The sequence below is a fragment of the Equus quagga genome, chromosome 1 (genome assembly GCF_021613505.1).
Source record: "Equus quagga isolate Etosha38 chromosome 1, UCLA_HA_Equagga_1.0, whole genome shotgun sequence".
NCBI lineage: Eukaryota > Metazoa > Chordata > Mammalia > Perissodactyla > Equidae > Equus > Equus quagga.
The window spans coordinates 115,037,241-115,059,157 of record NC_060267.1 but is presented as its reverse complement, the minus strand read 5'-3'; the positions used below and the strand labels follow the sequence as shown (position 1 = coordinate 115,059,157).

The 21,917-nt window shown below is 37.9% G+C and overlaps 1 protein-coding gene across 3 annotated transcripts in view; it reads right to left on the bottom strand.

Moving 5' to 3' along the window:
* The window catches only part of CNTN3 (contactin 3), a 317,071-nt gene that overhangs the window by 135,666 nt on the left and 159,488 nt on the right, over window positions 1-21,917 (bottom strand). For all 3 annotated transcript variants that reach the window (XM_046675345.1, XM_046675355.1, XM_046675364.1), the window contains exon 5: window positions 7,919-8,014. In XM_046675345.1, the coding sequence (XP_046531301.1) occupies window positions 7,919-8,014 (96 nt within the window). The remainder of the gene's footprint in view (window positions 1-7,918; window positions 8,015-21,917) is intronic.

Genomic DNA, 21,917 nt, shown 5'->3' with positions numbered 1-21,917 from the left:
GTTGTAAGGAACAGAAACCCACCAGAGTTGGCTTAAGTAAGAAAGGAGATGCAATCTATATCTCTATAGTGGGGCTGTTGCATGGCACCCAAGGAAAGACAGTAGCTGCCAAGGGGAGGAGGGCTGGAGACCTGCAGCCACGTAGTCCTTAGTCTTTACTCTCTGTCCCTTGTCTCTGTTTTTAGTCTCTGTGGGGCTGCATCTTCGCCCAGTGTGCATCAGCTTTCTTGGCTGCCTAATGTACATGATAGAAAGGGTCTGCCTCAAACTCCCAAATTCGAAATTGTAGCCCATCAGGTCAAATCCCAGATTTCCAGAAGAGGGCATGTGATTGGCCCAGCTTATATGTCAGGTGTCTTCCTATGGGCCAATCAGCTGAGGCCAACTGGAACATGCTAGCTGTGGGTCCAGCCTGTGGAAGCTCTGGGAGGAATTCCCAGAGGGGAGAAGCAGTCTTTAATGCTTGTACAGGACAGGTATCTCAAAGGTGTCCCAATTCCTCCATGTCTAAGTGTAATTGTGTTGTTCAACAAAAGACAGTCAAATCTTCCATCCTCAACCACAGATAATCCAACCAGGAGGAAAACCCAAACATTTTCAAGAACCATGTTTCCCAAAGTGGGGTACAAATATTCCAGGCAAGACAATCCCCTCGGATATGGGAAGAAAATTTAATAAAACCCTCTTTATAGATTTACTTTTATTTAGATATTTTAAATTTTTGTATTTTCTCACATAGGAAACACATTAGGACTATAGTATATTTTTTACCTATATAAATAAATGAGATATTTCAAGCAATTCACGGGTATCACCTTCTTAAATCCTCACAACCACCCTATAATGATAAGTTCTGTGATTATTCCCTTTTACAGGTAAAAAAAAAAAATAGAGATTTGGAGGGTAGGCAACTTGCCCAAAGTTTGTAGTAATGTCAGAGTTAGAACTACAACTCAAGCAACCTACCCCATAGAAGCTGGCTTGTACCCATGATGCCGCGTGAGTACATCCAAGTGTGTGCATGTGTGTGTGTGTGGGGGGAGGGGGGTTGCTTAAACATTTTAATTATATCTTCTAATTACACCAGTGTATCAATCAAAAGGGTGTGACTGATCTATCAATCAGTCAATCATTATCCTAGAATGCAGAAAATGCATAAATCAAAAAATTGAAGCCAATAATTTTTGTGAGCATAGGACATTTTCCCTCCAAAAGCAATAAATCTAAGTCTGAAGCCCAAGTCTATTGCTGTGTGGCTTTGGACAAATCACCTAACTTCTCTAAGCCTCAGACTGTCAGTGTAGAATAGGAATGACTCTCCCTTCCTTGAAGCCCTGTTATCAGCAATAAACACAGTGTCTGGCGGAATAAAGGCCCCTATTATTGTCATTACAGGGTTAACCAGACACCAGCAAACCCAGCTTTCTCACTTCCTGTGGGACCATAAACCTCAGAGGACAGGGGAATTTCTATTTATCTTTCTATTTCCTGCATACTGATCTTAGTGCTTTTCATTTGGTGAGTGGTTTGAGGTGGAATTCAACAAATATTCATTTGGATACATTCCTACTAAGTTTACCAGCAATGCTCTCAGTTTTTTCTCTATTTAATACTAAGCTTATTCAAGTAAAAGGCCTTATTTATTAGGATAAAATGGCATTGTAAGACATAAAACCTCTACACATCAACTTATATTTGATGGATGTATGAATAAGTCAATGAAAGAATAAAGTGGATGGATGGATGGAAGGAAAAAAGAAAGGAAAGAAGGAAGACTCAATGAATATTTCTAATTTACAGTTTCCACATTCAAGCACTTTGGAGAAACTCAGGATTTTTCATCTCCATTTCCAACTACAAAATGGATGTTCGGCAATTAAGACTATTCACTACAACAGATATTCTCTTTAGAGATCAAAATATACTGCCGTTATCCTTATGATATCAGCTGACGTTTATGTGTCATTTGATTCAGAACATACTTGTCTGAATGCTACTACGAATTTGTTAATATTTTGGATTCCTGTAAATGTCAACAGTCACATCAGCATTGACATGTATTCAAAAAACTGTTTCGCACTTGTGATATACTATTCATTTAGTCTACGGATGGATTCTCTAACTCTTTGCCATGACATGTTTATTTACTCCTCCTATCGGGGTTAGGAGCTAGAAATTAGGAGAGATATTCTATGGTGCAGATGCTAATTCCTCACTAACCCACCAATCATCTGCTTTATCTTGATTTCACAATTTGTGATTGAATAAATGCCAGCTACTCAGCAACTTTCAGATACACTGCTTTAGGGAAAGAGAAACCACTGGGTTCTCAGAGAAACATTTTACAGCATGACCAGTGACGCAAATGTGATGGGAGCCAGAAACATATTACGTATTCTTTACTTCAAAGTTTTGTAAAAAGCTACTGTTTAAAGTTTGACTAAATTACAAACGTAAACAGGAGAGAAGTATAGTTCACGGAAAAACGACCACCGAAGACAAGATGGCATTAAGATTACAGATTAAGTTACTCTGAGTCATATGACATCCCGAAACACTAAGTATTGTCTTATCGCCTTGATGAAGGGTCTAGCAACTAGGCAAGTCTTTCCAGAAAATTTCTCCTTGGCATCTTTTCTTCAGGTTCCCCCATCTAAGCTACCTGAGACGACGGTTGTTTTTTGGTCTGTCCATCTCGGGGAAAGAAAATAAAATAAAGATGTTGACACAGAAGGTGCAAATCCCATGACATCTGGTTATGTTGCTAAGAGTTCTCGCCTCTATCCCACCAGGATTTACAAAGCAGTTTTTAGCATAAAGTCACTGCAGCCTCTACTACCTGCTGTTTGCTATCTCACTTTCTCCTTTTTCCATCCCAAAGGCTGTGTTGTTGTCAGTGGATGACAGTGTGCAGGGCTGTCATTTCAAGAAGAAGAGGCACTGAGCACAGACAAAGGAAGCCGGATTAGAGACCAAAGCTGTTTGCTGATGAAACACTGGGGCAGACTGAAGCCTATTCTCTACTCTGAATAAATCTGATCAGCCACCTTTTGACAAAAATCCACTCTTTATTAATGTGTGTACGCAATAACTTGATTCACCTATGAATTTCTCTCTAATTACTAATGATCATGAAGTGCTCATGGACTAGTCTTGTAACTTTATTTATATTAATTTTTCTTGTGCATTTGAATTCTTAATGATCTTGTAGTGATATCAGCAATTTTGTGGTAATTACACTAATCCCAGCTTTTCACACTATTGGTAACTAGAAGAATAATTAAGCTACAGATAATCCATATCCAGTACTTTATTTTTGGCTTGTCAGTTGTTAGTTTTCCAACTAACTTTCAAGAGGATCCTAATTCCTCTTGCCTTGGAGAGGTGCTGGATTGCTGTGCAGAGAAGACGAACAGGAAGTGGCAGAAAATGTCACAGACGAGTGGGAGATACAACCCCTCTCGAATGACAGCAATCTGTGGTGCTTAGAAGTTATAGGACTCCTAGTCCCTACATATATTCCTAATTGTCACCCACCATGAAACAATTTTTCCTTCTTATGGCATCAGATAAATGGTGACTCCTCTTAAGCAAAGCAGCCCCAGGGTGCTGCCACATTCCTATAAATTATTTGCATAGATGAATTAAGGGAGTATGAATAATATATGCAGTTTCCATACATCAGGACCCTTACTTAGGCTCTTTCCACGTGTATCTCCCTAGTCTATTTGGGGAGAACATTTCTGATTTTTATCCCAAATAAACAAAAGAAAGTTAAAATTTACTTCACCAAGAGAGGAGATTTTAATACAGTTTTACTAGAGGCTAACAATTGAAGAACTGGAACCCAGGAAATTAAAAAAAAAAGTGATATACACCTGAAACTTATATAATGTTATAAACCAATGTTACAGCAATAAAAATAAACAAATAAGTAAATAAATAAAAAGGTAAGAACAGCAAGTGTAACTCTTAATAAATAGCTGTGCAATAGTTCTTACAGGTCATGTTGCTGGCTACAGGAAAAAATAAAACCCAAACCCAAACCCAACACCTTTGGTATTAGTCCCAACTCCACAACCTCCCAATTACCAAATGAGGAATGCCTGTCTAGTGCAGGACTCCATAGATTTCTGAATGATCCCCCTGCAAGGAGAAGGCAGAAAGCAGTCTGGGAAAGAAACAGCTGTATGGGGGCTCATCACATCTGTCAATGATTAAACGGTGCAAGACATACTGTAACCAACGTTTCTTTGTGTCTTGCCTCATCCGCCATCTATAAACAAGAAATTTGGGCTCAAGGCACTCAGGTATTAGCCAGCTGAGAGCTAAGCCTCTTGGAATCTCTGGGACCGAGCTTCCAGACTCTACCTTAGACTGTCACTCATTCAGTTCCTCTCTACACTTTTAATCAAAAGAATCTCCTAGCAGATGATTCCCACAAAGAGCCAGCACACTGCTTATCACTGAAGCAGCACTCAATAAGTAGAGGTTTCTATTATTATTATCATTTTATTATTTTGCCTTTTGTGTCTACTCCATTAGGCTGTTACCCTGATAGGGAACATGATGGATGAATAAAATATGATAGTGTCTTCAGTAATCAGAAAATAACGACAGAATTAAACACTTCTGACTACTGAGAAGGGACCAGGTGGAAATGAAGAAAAGTGAAGTGAATAAAAGTCATATACAGTGGTGAATACAGAGAAGGGCAAGTGCATGTCCTGCAGGGACTGTGGGATTTTGTGGGAAGAGGACCAAACGGATCACAGTGTGGGCTGTGAGCGCCACACATCACATGTACTGATAAACCCAGGAGCCACAGCTTCAGCTGCTCTGTGACCAGCCTCACATCATCCACTGAATTAAAAGTCCCTAAGTCAAGAAGGAATGAAGCAGAGCTGATACCAGCTGCTGTGGCCAGAGTTCACTTGGATCTGTCAGAGCCTGCACTGTCTGCTTGGCATATTGGTTGTTAAATGCTTACACCTCTAGAAACAAAGTTTCCATTGAATTCTCAAAAAGCATTTATAACTGGCCAAATCTAAAAAAGGATTCCTTTATTCATTTCATGAATGTGTTCATTTGTTCAACCAATACTTAGTGACTGCCTGTTAGAAACCAACCTTGTGCTGTGCACTTGGGTGCAGAGCAAACACTGAAGTAGGCTCTGTCTTCCAGAGCTCACAAGCCAATGCATCAGGACAGTGGATGTGAATTGTGAATATCTTAGCATTAGGTAGACTTGGACCAATGTGAATCATGTTTTCAGCAGCTAAGTCTGATGCTCTGGTCCTGAGCATTTTCCTCCACAATCTAGCACAGAGGAAGGTATGCTCTTGTTCAGTTATTTGCTCTCCCACAGATGCTCCAGGTTCTTAAGGGCTAATGTGCCATATCTGGGGCCATTTCTTTCCTTGTTCACCTACAATCCTAGTTGACTTCCAGAGTCACCCCAATTTATATGCTTTAAAAATGAAAGAGAACTATAGGAAGTCACCGAAGGCAGAAGTAAATCAGGATCATTTACTTAGGATATTAGGTCATTACTTAGGTTAGCTGCGACTGGCCAACAGTTCTTCAATTTCATGACATTAGAAAAAATTCATCTTTTGGAACATGTTTCATCCAAAAGCTTATTAAGACATTCCCACCGTGTGCATGCCTAGTCAACTAAAAGGTAGCTCCTTTGTTATCAGCAAATATATCCAATCATAAAAACACTGAAAAAAGATCACTCAGTCAGAATCTTAAATTGGGTCAACATTTCTAACACTCATCACAGACAGGACTATCCAGCTATTATTTTATGTTGATTTATAAAATAAACTTTATTTTGACATCTCCTTACTAGATGTTCATTCTAGCCATTATTAATTTCTATCTAATATATCTCCTTCCTTTATCTCATAATAAAACCCTCCTTTTCTTTTGGAAACTACATCTTTCTCGTCCTTGTGCTTGTCAGTGGATGGAGCTGACTGTGGCCCTCTGCTGCAGGGATAATCTCATCAGCAAGCTTGATCCAATTAAAATCAGGAGCCACTGAGCAACAGGTTGTCCAGTCCATTAAGATCTTTAGCATTAAGGACCATAAGAGCTTAGCGTTGCCAGGATCCACCTCTGCCACCACAATGAGTCTACGTGACAATGGAATCAATGTGAAGGGAAGCAGAGTCAAGAAACACAAAGAAAGACCAATTGTTTATAAAATTGGTTGTACTCCTGGGTCCAGCAGATTGGGTTTTCACGGAGCAGATGCTGAGATAGAGTTTGGGATAAAAGATTTTCATCAATGATCAAAACCTGTGAAAGCAAGGAGGCAGAAGCAGGATTAGGAAGAGAAAGAAGGCGAACTGTGATATGGTCCAACAAAGCCTTGGTCCCCTGGCAGGAAGCCCTGGAATGAGCACTGTCCATCAGAACCATCCAGTGTTGGGCAGAAATGGCTGATCCTTTATATCCTACCTTGTTCAGTCACCAGATGTGGGCAGCCCCTGGAAGAGTGAGACCGTGAGCAAGTGGCTCTTTACTGCCAAGGCAGATGGAGAAGGAGCTGAGAGCTACAGGCCATCTGCAGACCCCCACTACCCATAGCAAGGCAGAGAGTCCTTCTGGGTGGTACGTCTCTGTGTCAATCATACAGCTGTACTAGAAGCCACTTGATCATGCCAGTTATGTGAGCCCATAAACTTTCCTATTTTCTTCAATCCTGTTTGAGCTCAGTTACTTTTATTTCCAATCAAGAGACTCTATGATTCCCTTCATAGTTCAAGTTCTTCTGGAACTTAAAGATTCCAGCAAAATATACAGCATTGGAGTAGAATGTTGAATCCAATTTAAACCCATACCAGCCAACATGATGGCAATCATATTTGCCAATCAAGCCTCAAATCTGGAGTCTCCAGATGCCTCAGACATTTTCAGCGATCAGACACTGAAGATGGAAACGCTTGTTTTATTGACAAGTCATTGAGGGTAAAGGACTTGAGTTTGTGTGTCACAGAACAAATAAAGTCCAGCATGTTTTCATTTGAATAAGCTTTACTATGATGGGAAGACACCTCAGTTTCGCCTCTGGTCAGAAAGATCCTCTCTAACCTGTTTATATCTCAGTAATTCTCATCCTCTCAACAGCGGAATGTGTTTGTTTCTCTGAGAACAGTGATTTATACACTAATAATGCCCTCTTTGCTCCCACAAGTGACCAAGTTTGCAATAGTGAGCATGAGAGGAAAATCAAACCAGCACTCCAGGCTCATACTAGGGAGCAGTGCTTACAAAATTATTTTCATATGTGTTGAAGTTCCTCTTCACTCTGGATAGCTATTTTGTTAAGCTTCTGAATTTTTAGCAATATTTCAATTTATACCAATGTAGCATAAAATTTGCAATTCCAACAGCCCAATGAAAATGATGTGAATATACACACATATCATTTTCATGTATATATTATACATATATCAAGAGGTCCAACAGCATATATTAATAAGCATGTGTAAGCGTGCGTGTATGAGGGAGAAAGAGGCAGGGAGAGAGAGAGAGGAGGAGAGAGGCAGGGAGAGAAAAAGAAACCACAAAGACTCCAACGTATGTCATGGTCTAAAACTAAATAACAAATGATAATGGTGTAAGGATAAAGCATTGTTCGGCACCATTAAGTAACTGAAATGAACTTGATCTCATTTGCCTTCAGAACCCCTCTTGTTGGAATGAGTAAATTATGTTTATAAACTTCTCTGGATGAACTATCAGTTGTAGAGTTTCTCTTTTCCAACTCAGCTGACAGAATCTAATGCTTGGGTTATCAAGTTTCTCAGGGTAATTTACAAAAGCAATAATGGTACATACGCTGTGGGTCTTGCCCTGAAACTTATTCAATAAGTATAAAAAGAAAAAACAGAGCACGTCATACCTCCAGAGTGTGGCGGGGGGCCGCAGAGCAGGACAACTCCCTGGCCTTCACGCACTGACACTGTACTTCTCATTTTGGTTTTAAAATTTTCAAGATCTGATTTGAAAACAAAACAAAACAGAACTTCAGAAAGGACAACAAGTGTAAAATGTCGACACAGAGACATTCCTTTCTTTTGCAGGGTAATTTTAAAAATATCTTCTTAGGAACCTCAGGAGGAGAACATTTGCTTTGAGAAGGGAAAGCAGAATTCTGATTTCCTTATTAAGGCTTCTGGAAATTCGGCAATACAATAAAAATATATACCCAGTAACATTGTGGTACTGCAATAGTGTCAAAAATGGCCTGGGCTATCCAAAAAGGCAAAGCATGTATTAGAATTAAATAACCAGACAACATGACTCAAAGGAGGAAATGAAATATCTTGAACCAGAAATATACATAACTGATATCCACATTTGCCACCATGATTCACCAAATCATGAAGACTTTTAGCTTCATCTTATAATGGAAGCCAACTATTCACAAATTTCTCTCCTAAAATATTTTATTGTAAGTACCCTAAATAAATTTTATTCTATCTATAATTATTGTTATTTACAAAAAGAGTTGAAAATATTCAGTTTCTGATTACAAGTCCTATTTGTTCCATGTCTTGAAGGGTTCTGTAGAAGATAAATATGACTGGAAATGACCAAGCAGGTAGAATTCAAAGGACAACAGTAAATTAAATGGCATATTCCTTTTTATTTGTAGCTGTGAAAAAAATACAAATTGTTTTTATAATTGCCCAAAGAATTCTTTTCAAGTGTTTAATAAAGCAATGAAGGCAAATACTAATTGATCACCAGTGGTTATTTAAAAAAAAAATTAATTCCTTCCAATAACAATCCAGGATAGCAAATTCCATTCATACTCTCTTTTTTTTGTTTAAATCACTGCATGGAGAAATTTCTGTTGGCTTCATTTTGAACAAAGCTTAAGCCTATGGGGAAAAAGGGAAGAAAAATCTACTGTTTCTCTAAACTCTGATTAAAAAAAACAACAACAACTTGTGAATTCCACAATAATATACTCAATGGTGTTGCTTTCTGTATCAGAACAATTGCACTGTCAATTTGTAAAGGAATATACTCATTTCATAGCTATTAAGGATTGATGTAAATTGCCTATGTGGTGACTATACAAAACGAGGCAGGGTAGGTAATTTAGAAAACAACATGGAAAATTTCAACTCTATATTGAAAAACGCAAAAATCAAAATAATTATCTTCAAATTGATAAAACTACAAACTGTAGACACTTATGAATATCCTAAGCACCATGAATCAGTACATTGGAGGGAAATAAGAAAGTCTATGTGCTTCATTTTATTGTTACTTGAAAACAGTAATAAATTGCTAGGTTATAAGCACGGAGTAAAGCAATTCAGCAGAACTCACAAATATGTGTCTATAAAAGAAAAAAAACTATGTTTATGGTCTTATTTTAGCCAGAGGTTCCTCTACAAAAATGATATGATAACATAGCATTAGATCATCTTAAATGTGTAACTAAAATGCAACATTATCAAAACATTAAGGCTCTGGAAGTGTAACAGAGTTGGAATTGCAAAACTGTATCATCCAAACATTTCCCAATGACTACATGGTGGAGTATATCATATCACAATGTACCCTATACATGGAAAATAGCTTCAAAAGATTATTTTTTAACAACCCAATATGTATCATCATTGCAGATTTCAACCCAATTCCTTGTTTTCTTCGGTTACATAACTTCACAGCATGGAAGTCGTTCAGCACTAATTTTACCTAGAATATGCAAAAAAGGATCAAATAGTTCTATGGAAACTAATAATGTCTCCTCTCCCTGAAAGGCGAAAATCTCTTTTGCCTAAGCACTAATACTGCCTGGCACAGATTTGTCCATCGCTGCAGACACTTGCATTGATACGTCTCCACAGTAGACCAGGGCAAGGAACATTATGTTGGGATACTTGATGTGGCCAGTTCAGGGAGCATATGCATCAGGGATAGCAAAGGAAAATAACTGTAGTGGTCTTGACAGGTTTTTCCAGGGCTTTGCTGCTGGCAGAGCACTGTAATTATAATGGACCTTTTTTTCCCTAAAAAGCAGAATCTCCTGAGAGCTTAGCTTATGTTACTCAAAGTACAGTCCAGGACCACATGCATCATTATCACCTAAGATTCTTATTCCAAATTCAGATCTCTGGGAATTACTTAAAACTACTGAGTTAGAATTGGATCTGCATTTTTAACAGGCTCACTAGATGAAGCTTATGCATGCCAAATAGAATTTTGTGGTTTTTCCATTAAGATGTATAAAGTTCAAGTTCAATCCAGATTAAGTCTATTACAATACATCTCAAACTTTCGGGAAATTGAAAGTGTCTATGAGATAAAGAATCTATTAAATATCCATTTAGTACCAAGGATGGAAAAGGGAGCAGTCACTTACTAAACAAGTATTCACCGAGAGCCTACAGAACTTCAGCCTACTGTGTGCTAGGTTCTGAAGCCACTAATCACTTGGGGGGCCTCCTTTTGAGGGGAGCCCTGTTTGGTTAGAGTCAGACTCGAGATCAAAACTGGAATTTAAATGGCCTTGCTCTAATGGTGGAAAGTGTGTAGAGGAAGGAAAATTAACCTAGAGACGTAAAGGATGCTTTGAAAGACCAGGGAAATAGAGAGCAGCGTACATGTGTGTGGGGATTCTTTGTAGACAGAGGGAGTAACAAAGGTAAAGCACGCATCACATTCAAGGTATAGCAAGATTCCCCTGACAAAAAGCACACACTTTTTTTTAATACTTGGGACTAGAGAGAGAAAAGCAGTATAAATATCTAAAAAGTTTCAGATTACTAAAATATCTTGGCAGATTATATATGTAACCCAAATCCAAGTCAAGGCTGCCTGGGATGCAATCTTGGCAAGAACTGTATTAGAACAAGCCCTATTTAGGAGTCAAAATGAATAAAAAGTAATTCCAGAAATTATTGGGTAGAAATTTCTCAGACTTTTCTCTTTGTCTCCTATCCAATTCTTGAAAACTCTGACATTATTCTGGAGCCTCTAATTACTCAGACTTTAAAAATAAACCAACGTGATAAAAAGCATCTACAAAGAACTACAACCGGCATTGTATTTGATGGTGAAAGACTGAATGCTTTACCCCTAACATCGGGACTATGACAAGGATGTTCATTCTCACCACTGGCAGCCAACATCATACTAGAAATTCTAACCGCTGCAATAATGAAAGGAAAAAATGAAAAACTTTCAGTTTGGAAAGGAAGAAACAAAACTACCCCTTTTGCAGATGATAGGACTGTCTAAACAGAAAATCAGAAGGCATCTACAAAACCAAAAAAACAAAACAAAACAAAACAAAACTCCCAGTTCAAAGTGAGTTAAATAGGTCACAGGAAACAAGTTCTAAATACTAACAATGAACATGCAGAAACCAAAATTAAAAACACAAAACCACAGTCATTTCAAAGAAAAGGAAATACTTAGGTCTACGGATAATAAAACACGCAAAGCTGAAAATTACAAGACACTGATAAAAAAAAGAATCAAAACCTAAATAAATGGAGACACATACTATGTTCATGGATTGCAAGACTGATAGTGTCGATTCTCCCCAAATTGATACACAGGTTTAATGCAGCTCCTATAAAAATCTCAGCAAGGTTTTTGATTGTTCTCTGTTTATTTTTCGAAGTCACAAACAAGCTTATTCTAAAATTTCAATGTACTAGTACAGGCCCTGGAATAACTCAGAGAATCTTGACTAAGAAGAATAAAGAGGGAAGAATCACTCTATCTAACATTAAGGCTTATTATATAGCTACAATGATGAAACAGTGTGATATTGGCAGAGGAATAGACACATAGATCAATGAAAGAAAATACATAACCCAGAAGTAGACTTAGTAAATATGCTCAATTGATTTTTGACAAAAGTGCAAAAGCAATTCAGAGGAAGAAGGATAACCTTTCAACAAATGGTGTTGGAACAACTGGACAACCATAGGCAAAAAAATGAACTTTGACTTCAACCTCATTCACATATAAAAATTAACTCAAAATGGGCCATGAATTTAAAGGTAAAACATTAAACTAGAAATTTTATGGAACTTTTAGAGAAAAACATAGGAGAATATCTTTGGGATCTAAGGTTGGCCAAAGAGTTTTTGAACTTGACAACAATAAACTGGACTTGACCAAATTAAAAACTTTTAGCTGGTGAAAATTAAAAACTTGGTATGCACTCTGCATCAGCAGCCCAGGTTCCATTCCTGGGCGCAGACCTATACAACTCATCTGTCAGTGGCCATGCTGTGGTGGCAGCTCACATACAAAAAGAGGAAGATTGGCAGTGGATGTGAGCTCAGGGCGAACCTTCCTCAGGGAAAAAAAGAAGCCATTTCCCCACCCCCTGAAAAAAAAAACATAAAAAAAACTTTTGCCTCATGAAAGCCCATGTGAGGAGGATGAAAAGACAAGCTACAGACTGGGAAAAAATATTTGCAAACCACTTATCCTGTAAAGGAATAGTCTCGAGGATAACTCCTCTTAAACTCAATAGTGAAAAACAAAACTATCCAATCAGAAAATGGGAAAAAAACAGGAACAGCCATTTCATTGAAGAGGATACACAGATAGTAAACAGGGACATGAAAAGATCTTCAACACCATTAGCCATCAAGGAAATACAAATGAAAACCAAAATGACGTATCATTGTAAACCTATCAGAATGGCTAAGATAAAAAACAGTGATACCACCAACCTTGGAAAGGAAGTGGAGAAACAGGATCATGTATACATTGCTGGTGGGAATGTAAAATGGTACAGCCACTCTGGAAAAGAGTGTGGCAATTTCTTATAAAACTAAACACACAACTACCATATGCCTCAGTAACTGCACACTTTGGCATTTATCCCATAGAAATAAAAATGTACGTTCACACAAAAACCTGTACACAAAAGTTTACACAGCTTTATTTGTACTATCCCTGAACTGGAAACAACCCAGGTTTTCTTCAACGGATGAATGGTTAAACAAACAGTGGTACATATATATCGTGAAATACTATGCAGCAATAAAAAGCAAAGAACTATTGATATACCCCACAACTTGGAGCAATCCTGGAAAGTTATATGCTGTATGATTCCACTTAGGTAATATTTTAAAATTACAAAATTTTAGAAATAGAGGACAGATTAGTAGTTGCCAGTGTTTAGGGAAGGTAGGAGCAGAGATATGGGTGTGGTTACAAAAGGCACTGTGTGGAATTGTGACTGTGGTGGTGAATACACAAACTACATGCGACAAAATTGTATAAGATTAAATACACACATAGAAATGAGTACATATAAAACTGGGCAAATCTGAATTAAAAAACAAAGATAAAATCAGCTGTCCATATTTTTTTACTTTTTTTCGTCTTCCTCCACACCACGTACAGCCTGGAAGTGGTTCCCCTTGATTCCTCTTCTGTCCGTTAGCTGTGCTGCTCTAAGATATCCCAAAACCCCAGTCACCCCTTGGGGCCAGTATCTCCCTAGTCACCATCAAAGGGAGGGGTGTAGAGCCAGGAGAGAAGTACACTTTTTATTCTGACTGCTTTCCTTGTGAACATTCACATGGATCATTCCTGGTGTATGAAATACTCTACCCTGACATCTGTCTGTTAAGTTTCTATATTGGGCTGGGTTTTCTATTGGCTGCTCAAGCACTTCACTCTCAGGATGCTCTCCCCACCCATGGAGAGGAAGACAAGACCACAAGAAATCAGCAATGCGAACGGAAAAAAGAGACTGAAGTAACAGATTTTCTATGACACTCACGTGCTCAGCTAGGAACCTGATTCCACTTGCTACATATTGCTGGTGTTGGTTTCTCCATGTGGATTAATCCAGGTAGGCTATCAGGCAGAGTATGTGGAATGTCACTCCGTATAACTGCAGGGCTACAGTACACAAGTCTACCTCTGTAAGACTCAAAATCAGCCACAGAATGACTATCATTTCCCAACAAGTCAGTCTGAGAAATGCTGTATTAAACCAAGTTAAATGAGTTTCTTTATGCAGGATAAGCCAGAGACTTAATAGAAAATATGCACTGATAAAGTCTACAAAGGTGGGATGGATATTACAGAGTGTCCTGAACACCTTTGACCAAAGAACCTTGTGTAGAACATTCTATGAGAAATGCTGTGGCAATGGCCATATGTTGAATTGGGTACACAAATGTGCTATTGAGTATGCCATAAATTAAAAAAGATGACAATAAGAGACTGCAAAGTAAAACAAACCATTTTCCCCCTAAGAAGATTAAAATGGAACGAAGAAATGGCAATAAGTCTGAAATTGTGGTCTGCTGATTAAATGGTCCTACAGTTTGAAAATTTAGAGCTCTGCCTCAAAAAAAACCTGTGATCACTTGCAATTAGAGCGTGAGGAGCTGATAAAAGTATTATCAGCGAAGATTGCATGTGAGTTTACTATTTGTGTAATACAATCCTATTTGATGCTATGAGGTGAAGTGCTACCTTTTCAATTAAAATGCAAAATATTACCCAGTAGTGATAGTTAAATAAATTGTAAAAGGAACACAGATACATGCAATGTAATAGTCTTCCACGCACAATGTCTTAAATGTCTTTAATGTTTAATGTTGAAATGCTTAGTGGTTTGTAGTTACCAGATTAAATCATTATCAGAACAGTGTAAATGACAAGACTGCCTTTGAAAGAATCAGAGAGTTTTCAGTAAAAGAAAGTTGTCCAATTCTATACAAAAGCTAAGAAAAAACTCAGTGGACACACCTGAAAAGGCAACAAAAATCAAGATTGCACTTCAGTTAAAGTCTTCAGCTGCATCTCCGCTGTCCCGGATGTTATAAATAAAGTGGAATTCCATGCAATGATCCAGCTTCCATGACCAAGTGGTAAAATTTCAATCAGTTGAAAAATCTCATTAAAGCACGCCCCACTATGAAAAGATAACAAACCATGGCTCAGCGGATGACCATGACTTTTCTTCCTTTTTCCTGATGCATGCAGAACCTTCTGGAAGATCTCCCAAATTTGAATATGAGACATAGCCAACTGACTCTTAATCATCTTCATTATCAGCAAGACCAAAACTTAATCATTATTTCCTGCTCTATATCTCAACTCCCCAGTTCAAAGTGTCTCCTCTTGTTTTGTTACCTTACTTAACACATCAGTCAAATTCTCAAAACATTTAATCCATTGCAAAGTCCCTAAGGGAAAATTCTACCATGGCAGGAGATAGGTATATCTCAGGAAAATAAAAAATGTTTCCCTTTTGTAAAAACAGTGGCTTGGAGGGAAAAGGGGGGGTGGGGGGAGGGCACAAAGGGGGAAGGGGTGTACCCACAACATGACTAACAATAATGTACAAGTGAAATCTCACAAGGTTGTAATCTATCATAATCTTAATAAAAAACAAAAGATATCTAGCACAGAGGTGAACCATGATTAAACCCCCCACCAAAAAAAAATGGAGTTGGGAGGACAGAAGGTGGAGCTATCATGCCCTATGACCATTGCAGAGCCCAAGACGGAGAAGAAAGACGTTCTCTTCTTGCTCAGCAGCAGCTCAGCCAATGAGAGACTGTCACAACTCAGCCAATGAAAAGCCACTACACTTTGAACTCCCAGTCTCCTCTAATGGACATTTTGTTTACAATTGCCCTCTCAACTTCCTCTTTCCCTCTATGAAAGAGTTTCTCATCCCCTTCTTGCTCCTCAGGAGTGCACATGGCTTGCCATAATTTTAGACCCTGGATTGCAATTCTTTGCTGATTCCAAATAAACCCATTTTTGCTGGAGGAAAAAACAAAACAGTGGCTTGGGCCAGCCCCACTGGCCTAGTGGTTAAGTTCAGCATGTTCCGCTTCAGTGGCCTGGGTTCAGATCCTTGGTGTGGACCTACCCCACTCATCTGTTAGCAGCCATACTGTGGTGGCAGCTCACATAAAAAAGAAAAAGGAGGAAGATTGGCAATGGATGTTAGCTCAGGGTGAATCTTCCTCAGGAAAAAAATCCACAAAAAACAAATCAAAACAAAAAAACGGTTTGCTCAACAAAGTTTATAGTCTTATTTTTGTTTCCCCAAAAACAGAGCCTCAGAAAGGACTTGGGTGGCCTAGTTTACATGGGAGATGATCTCTAGAGGGAGGAGGAGGGAGTGGGAAGGGTGAAAGAAGGATTGAAGAGAAGCCACCATTTGAGTGCATTATAGACGCTACTACTGTAGTCAATGAGGGCTTGATTCTGCATGAATTTCTGACAAGTGTACAAGAATGCCTTCCAGAGCCATCACTTTGAAACATGGAGTTTGGGGCATTTATACACAGGTTCCCAACCCCAAGAGTGGAGGGTTTTTCCTGGAGGCAATAATTCCCCCATACCAGTCAGAGCTTTCACTGTGAACTTTCACGGAACTGTCTTAACTCCTGTTGCAAATGAATCAGAGGTGGGCAGACAGGATGAAATACCAGGTACTAAAAATGTCCAGTGCAAACAGATTTCTTACATAAAGTTCAGCCCATTTTAGGGGTTTAAAACAGGTCTGTCCTTTCAGTTTCCCAGCAGACTTAAGTATTTAGTATTTTCTAAGCCTACTTAGGAAGCAGGGAAGCACTTAAGAAGATCTTAACATCTTCAGGAACTGTTTTTCGCTTTTTCTAAGAAAACACACTTGACAAATGTTAGCATAAAGGGTGAACTCTAAGCACCTAAGCATACTCTACAAGACCCTTCCACATAGGAATTCCACAGCTCAGCTTCCTCTCTGTCTCCCATCACCCTACTGTTCAGGCACCCCCAACTCTCAGCCACATACACTGAATCAATAACAAACTATTTGGATTTCCCCAAGCACAAAATGCTGGTCTAAGCATGAAAATGGTGTTTTCATACATTCACTGACATAGCACACTTTTATCCATCTTCAAAACAAGCTTCAGCCACATCCCTTTCCTGAAACTCTTAAAATTACCTCCATCCTTTTACCTCTGTATTTTCTATACTTTTATATTTTCCATTTATTCTCCTATTCTGGGAGCTCCACCAAGATTAGAGCTAGAACATTTTCATCTTTACATCTCTAGACTGTAGCATATTTCCTGGCATTGTGTGGGTCATCAATAGATGTTAGAAATGAGTTAAATTCTCTTTGTATCCATCATATCATTTTCCTTGACATCTCCATGGGGGGTCTCCCCACCAAAGTTAAATCCTTTGTGTCTGTTTTGCAGATTTTCTAACTTTCCGCCAGCAAGATTTAGAAAAAGAACACAGGAATGGGAACATTAGGAGTGTTGTCTTTGTTTTATCATAATCCAGATCCCCATGATTGGGGGAGTGGCACTTGATTGCACTGTGCCTCCAAGATTTTCATTTGTAAAGTGGGGACACCTGCCCTTTGAACCTCTCAGGGTTGTTTGAGAGAAGATCTCTAGCATCGCAGATCTGCAAGCCCTTTGAAAAATGAAAACCAATATAAAAGTGCAAAGTTTCATTATTCCTTTTGATTCTCTGGTTTTACCACTATCTTTATTTCAGTCTCTCTCATCTCTCCTTTATGGTTAGAAACATGCACAGATCACCTCATCTAAAAAGCAAAACACATCTTCCAGTGACTCTCATGCCCGACTTTTCTTAAACAACACTCTCTCTCTGTCCAATGACCATCTTTCTGTTTCCTCTACTTTTTAACTTGCACCAAGTCCTTGTCCTCTGGAGTCAGACAAACCCAGGCACAAGTCCCTTTTCTGACACTAACTGTTTGATCTGGGGCAGATTACTTCACTTGTTAATAATCCACAGTTTCATCATTTATAAATTGAGGATACTAATAGCAATTATCTCTTCTATTTTTGTGAGGAAGAAATAAGATAACTCACACCGATTACTTAAAACAGTGTCTAGTTTGCGTGTTCACTAAATGGCAGCTACCATTTTTCTTTACATTCTTTCAGAAACCTTGCCAAGTCTGAAGTGTACCACTATGTCTATATCAATGGTGTGTCCATCAAAAGTTTGATTTAAGACATGCATTTTCTGCATGCTTTCCAGACATATTTTGGAGGTCCACTTGGCATCTCATATTTGACACTTCATTTTCCTACGCTCAGAGTACCCCCTAAAAAAACCAGTTTCTCTTCCAATTCCCGTCTTTCTGTTATTTGCTAAGACCTCATGTCCAATTTGTCACTTCTCTTTCTTACATTTTCTCAACGTATTCAATTTTATCATATTAATTGTTCTGCAAAGTGCAGCCTCTCCCCATTTCTCTTTACTTTCTTACTACCATCATTATAATTTTACTGGAACTATTTTATGGTGCAAATTCAGCTGGCATGTATTCAGCATATGGCCCCAGTATGCTTGTCTGTCTTTTATGCCTCAGCATCTTCTATGTCATAAGAATATACTTTATCAACACTGAATAAACTGATACAAGAAGAAATTAATGGATGAACAGATTTGCTAGTCTCTTTAAAAGAAATTTTCTCCTTTAATTTTCACAAAGCTCTATTATAAAAGTATTATTTTTCCATTTTCCAAAAAACACTGTAGTTCAAAGCAATTACGGACTCTGACAAAGTTGATGCAGTAAGTGGTAAAGCCAGTTCCACTGATTTTAAGTCCAGTTCTTTTTATCTTTATACTCTCAGTAATTCCATCCAAGCTTTGTGCTGGTCTCTCCACCTGTGATCTCTTCCCTCCCATCCAATCCATTTACCCTGTACCCAACGAGTTGAATTCAGTTTTCTTCATAAAACACATCTACAGTTTTAAATACCTGCTCAAAAATCTACACGCATTTCTCACTTCCTACATGATAAAGTCTACATTCCTTGCCCTAACATTCATTCATTCATTCATTCATTCATTCATCAACAGATATGTACGTACTTGTACATGTATATGTATACATATGTGAAGTATGTACCCATGTTCCAGGTATTGGGGCAAGAGAGCATGGTCTGTCACTTTGAGTAATTCTGTTTCTAAAACTTTACTATGCCCCACCCTTCTCTTTTCAAGTTATATTAAGTTTAAATATCTCAAGGTCTAGCTAAAAATGTTCATCCTCTGTGATGGAAGCATTCTCTGCTAATTTCTGAACTATTAGGGTAATTGTGTTTTAGATTCATTGTCCCACAAGACTAACGCTGAGGGTGGGGTCCCCCTCCATCTCCTCTTTTTGCACCTACTCATTACAAATGGTTTCAACTTCAGCAGTGTGATCCATTTCTTCTATAAAAGATACTGTCAGCCTCGAGAGCACATGCAATGTTTGTGCCTAGTAACTACTTTCCAGTACATCCTTCTGCTTCATCAGTTGAATTAGTTGTATTTGTTAACAAAACTGATCACATTGGTCATATTGTTTTGCTGAGATTAAGTTAGTAGAGAAATACCAAAAAAGTTGATGAATAATGTGTGTTAAAAAAAAGAGAGATGTTTATATAAAAATAAATTTAAAGACTTCTGAAAAACTCAATAAAGAAAATTCACCCTTTCCCAAAAATTGATGCCAAAATACGTGGAATACACAGGGTAAGATAACCATAAAAGCTTGCAAATACAAAATACAAGTCTTTAGACTATATCTGCATCCAAGTTGCTTCAGAAATATTTTTTAAATTATCACTCAAATTCAAAGAAAAACAACTGGAAATATCAGAAGATTCATAATGGGTGTGGTTTATACAAATAATATAATGAACTGCTAGCTCCAACCTTTAATCAAAGAAGAGTCCTTGGCACTAATTAAAAAACAAACAGAAACAAAACCCCCAAAATTAAACAGTTACATATTTGAAGCAAAACGAAATTTTTATGATATATGTACCTTTGTTTAATGTTTACATGTTTTTAAAAAATTTTTTGATTTAACAGTCCAACTACTGGTCCCAATTATATCAAACGAGAGAGCCCTTTCTTTGCTAAGAAAAAAGTAAATATTGAATAATTAAAACAAACAGGGAAAATTAAGAACACTTCATTGTTTCTGCTATTGACAGTTTTGTTCTCTTAGTTTATTAAATCTTGGCAAAAGAAAGAAACAAACAAAAAAACAAATCTCCCCATTTGATTATGGATGTTAATTTCACCTGTAACACTAAAGTTCAAAACAGTTAACGTAAAATGAGGAGTAAATCTTTACTTTCTGAAAAGTCTTTTCTTCTTACACTTTATGTACCTTAAAAAAAAAACCTAACTTTGTCATCAAAACTACATTGTTTTTTTAATTTATGTGGCAATACTATGAATCATTTTCTTTTTCTTTGAAACAAAGATCTTTAGGTATATCAGAGGTTTGAGATAATTCAGAAAATCTGTGAAAACCATAATTTAAAAGTCAATTTGATTTTAATAGGGACAGAGAAAAAGCCAGTGTTCTAATACAAAACATTACCAAATAAAGAAAAATGGATCTTCAAGTTTATTAAAGAATGTTATATTTCGGGGCCAGCTCCGTGGCTGAATGGTTAAGTTCGGTTTGGATCCTGGGTGCGGACATGGCACTGCTCGTCAGGCCACGTTGAGGCGGCGTCCCACATCCCACAACTAGAAGGACCTGCAACTAAGATATACAACTGTGTACTGGGGGGTTTGGGGAGATAAAGCAGAAAAAAAAAAAAAAGATTGGCAACAGTTGTTAGCCCAGGTGCCAATCCTTAAAAAAACATAAAATAAAATAAAATAAAATAAAATAAAAAAGGGTTAAGCAAAAAAAAAAAAGTATGTTATATTTCAAAAACTGACCACTGTGTTGGGTGTGCCACAGAGGAGTTCTAACAATCAGTTATACAACCATGTTCTTGGTCCTTTCACTCAAAAACGTCTACTTGCCACGATAAAATGACAACATTCTGAGTATGGAAAACAATCATACCACTTCAATGTAATTATCTTAACTCTGTTCCCAAACATTTTTTAAATCTTTTCAACAGTCTACACTAAAATGTCTCGGTGTCTTCTTCAGCAAAGAATTCAAAGTCAGACTTCAGCTGGAGTATTTGGTGCTAATACTGGCTTTGTGATTTGGTACAAATTTCTCAGACTCTTTGATATGCAGATTCTTCTGAAAAATGCGGAATATCTGGAAAATGCAGATAATATGGCCTGTGTTAGAAAACTGCTGAGAGTAACTGGTGAGAGAAGAGATCCAAAATTCTCGGAAGGCATGAGGTGCTCAATTAAGTACTAGCCTGCTGCTTCCTCTCCAGGCAAGGACAAGCTCCCTGTGTCCTTCTACCCTCTTCCATCCAGACCCATGCCATTCAAGCCCAGCTGAAATGTTTCCTTCTCCTTTGAAGCCTTCAGCAGCTACTCCAGTTAATCTCCATTTAGCTTCTTCTTTTTTTATATGCGTGTCTTTCTCCCCAGGAATGACATAATTTCTATTGTTTTCCCCCTGCCATAGTAGAGTAGTCACTAAGTAATATTTGCTGAATTCAACACATGAAATGAGTTTTAAAAGCTCCTGATATTTGCTATCTGTGGTTGGCTGAGTATATCAGTCCTGAGACTGTTTATAAATTTCATGGAATGGTTGCCTTTAAGACACATGTGATTTTAGCAATGAATATATGGTGTTACTTTATATGCTTACTTCTATCCATTTCAGGAATGAGGAAAAACAAAAATAAATTAGCATAATACGGTAACTCTCCTAACTCTACAAGAAAAAATACCATATATGGAATCTTTACCCTTATTTAGAAATGGTTTATTTTTTTATTTTTATTTTTTGAGCTCACATCTGTGCCCATCTTCCTCTACTTTATATGTGGGACCTGCCACAACATGGCTTAATAAGTGGTGTGTAGGTCCATGCCCAGGATCTGAACCAGCGAACTCTGGGCTGCGAAAGCAGAGCACGAGAACTTAATCTCTATGCTACCAGGCCGACCCCACAA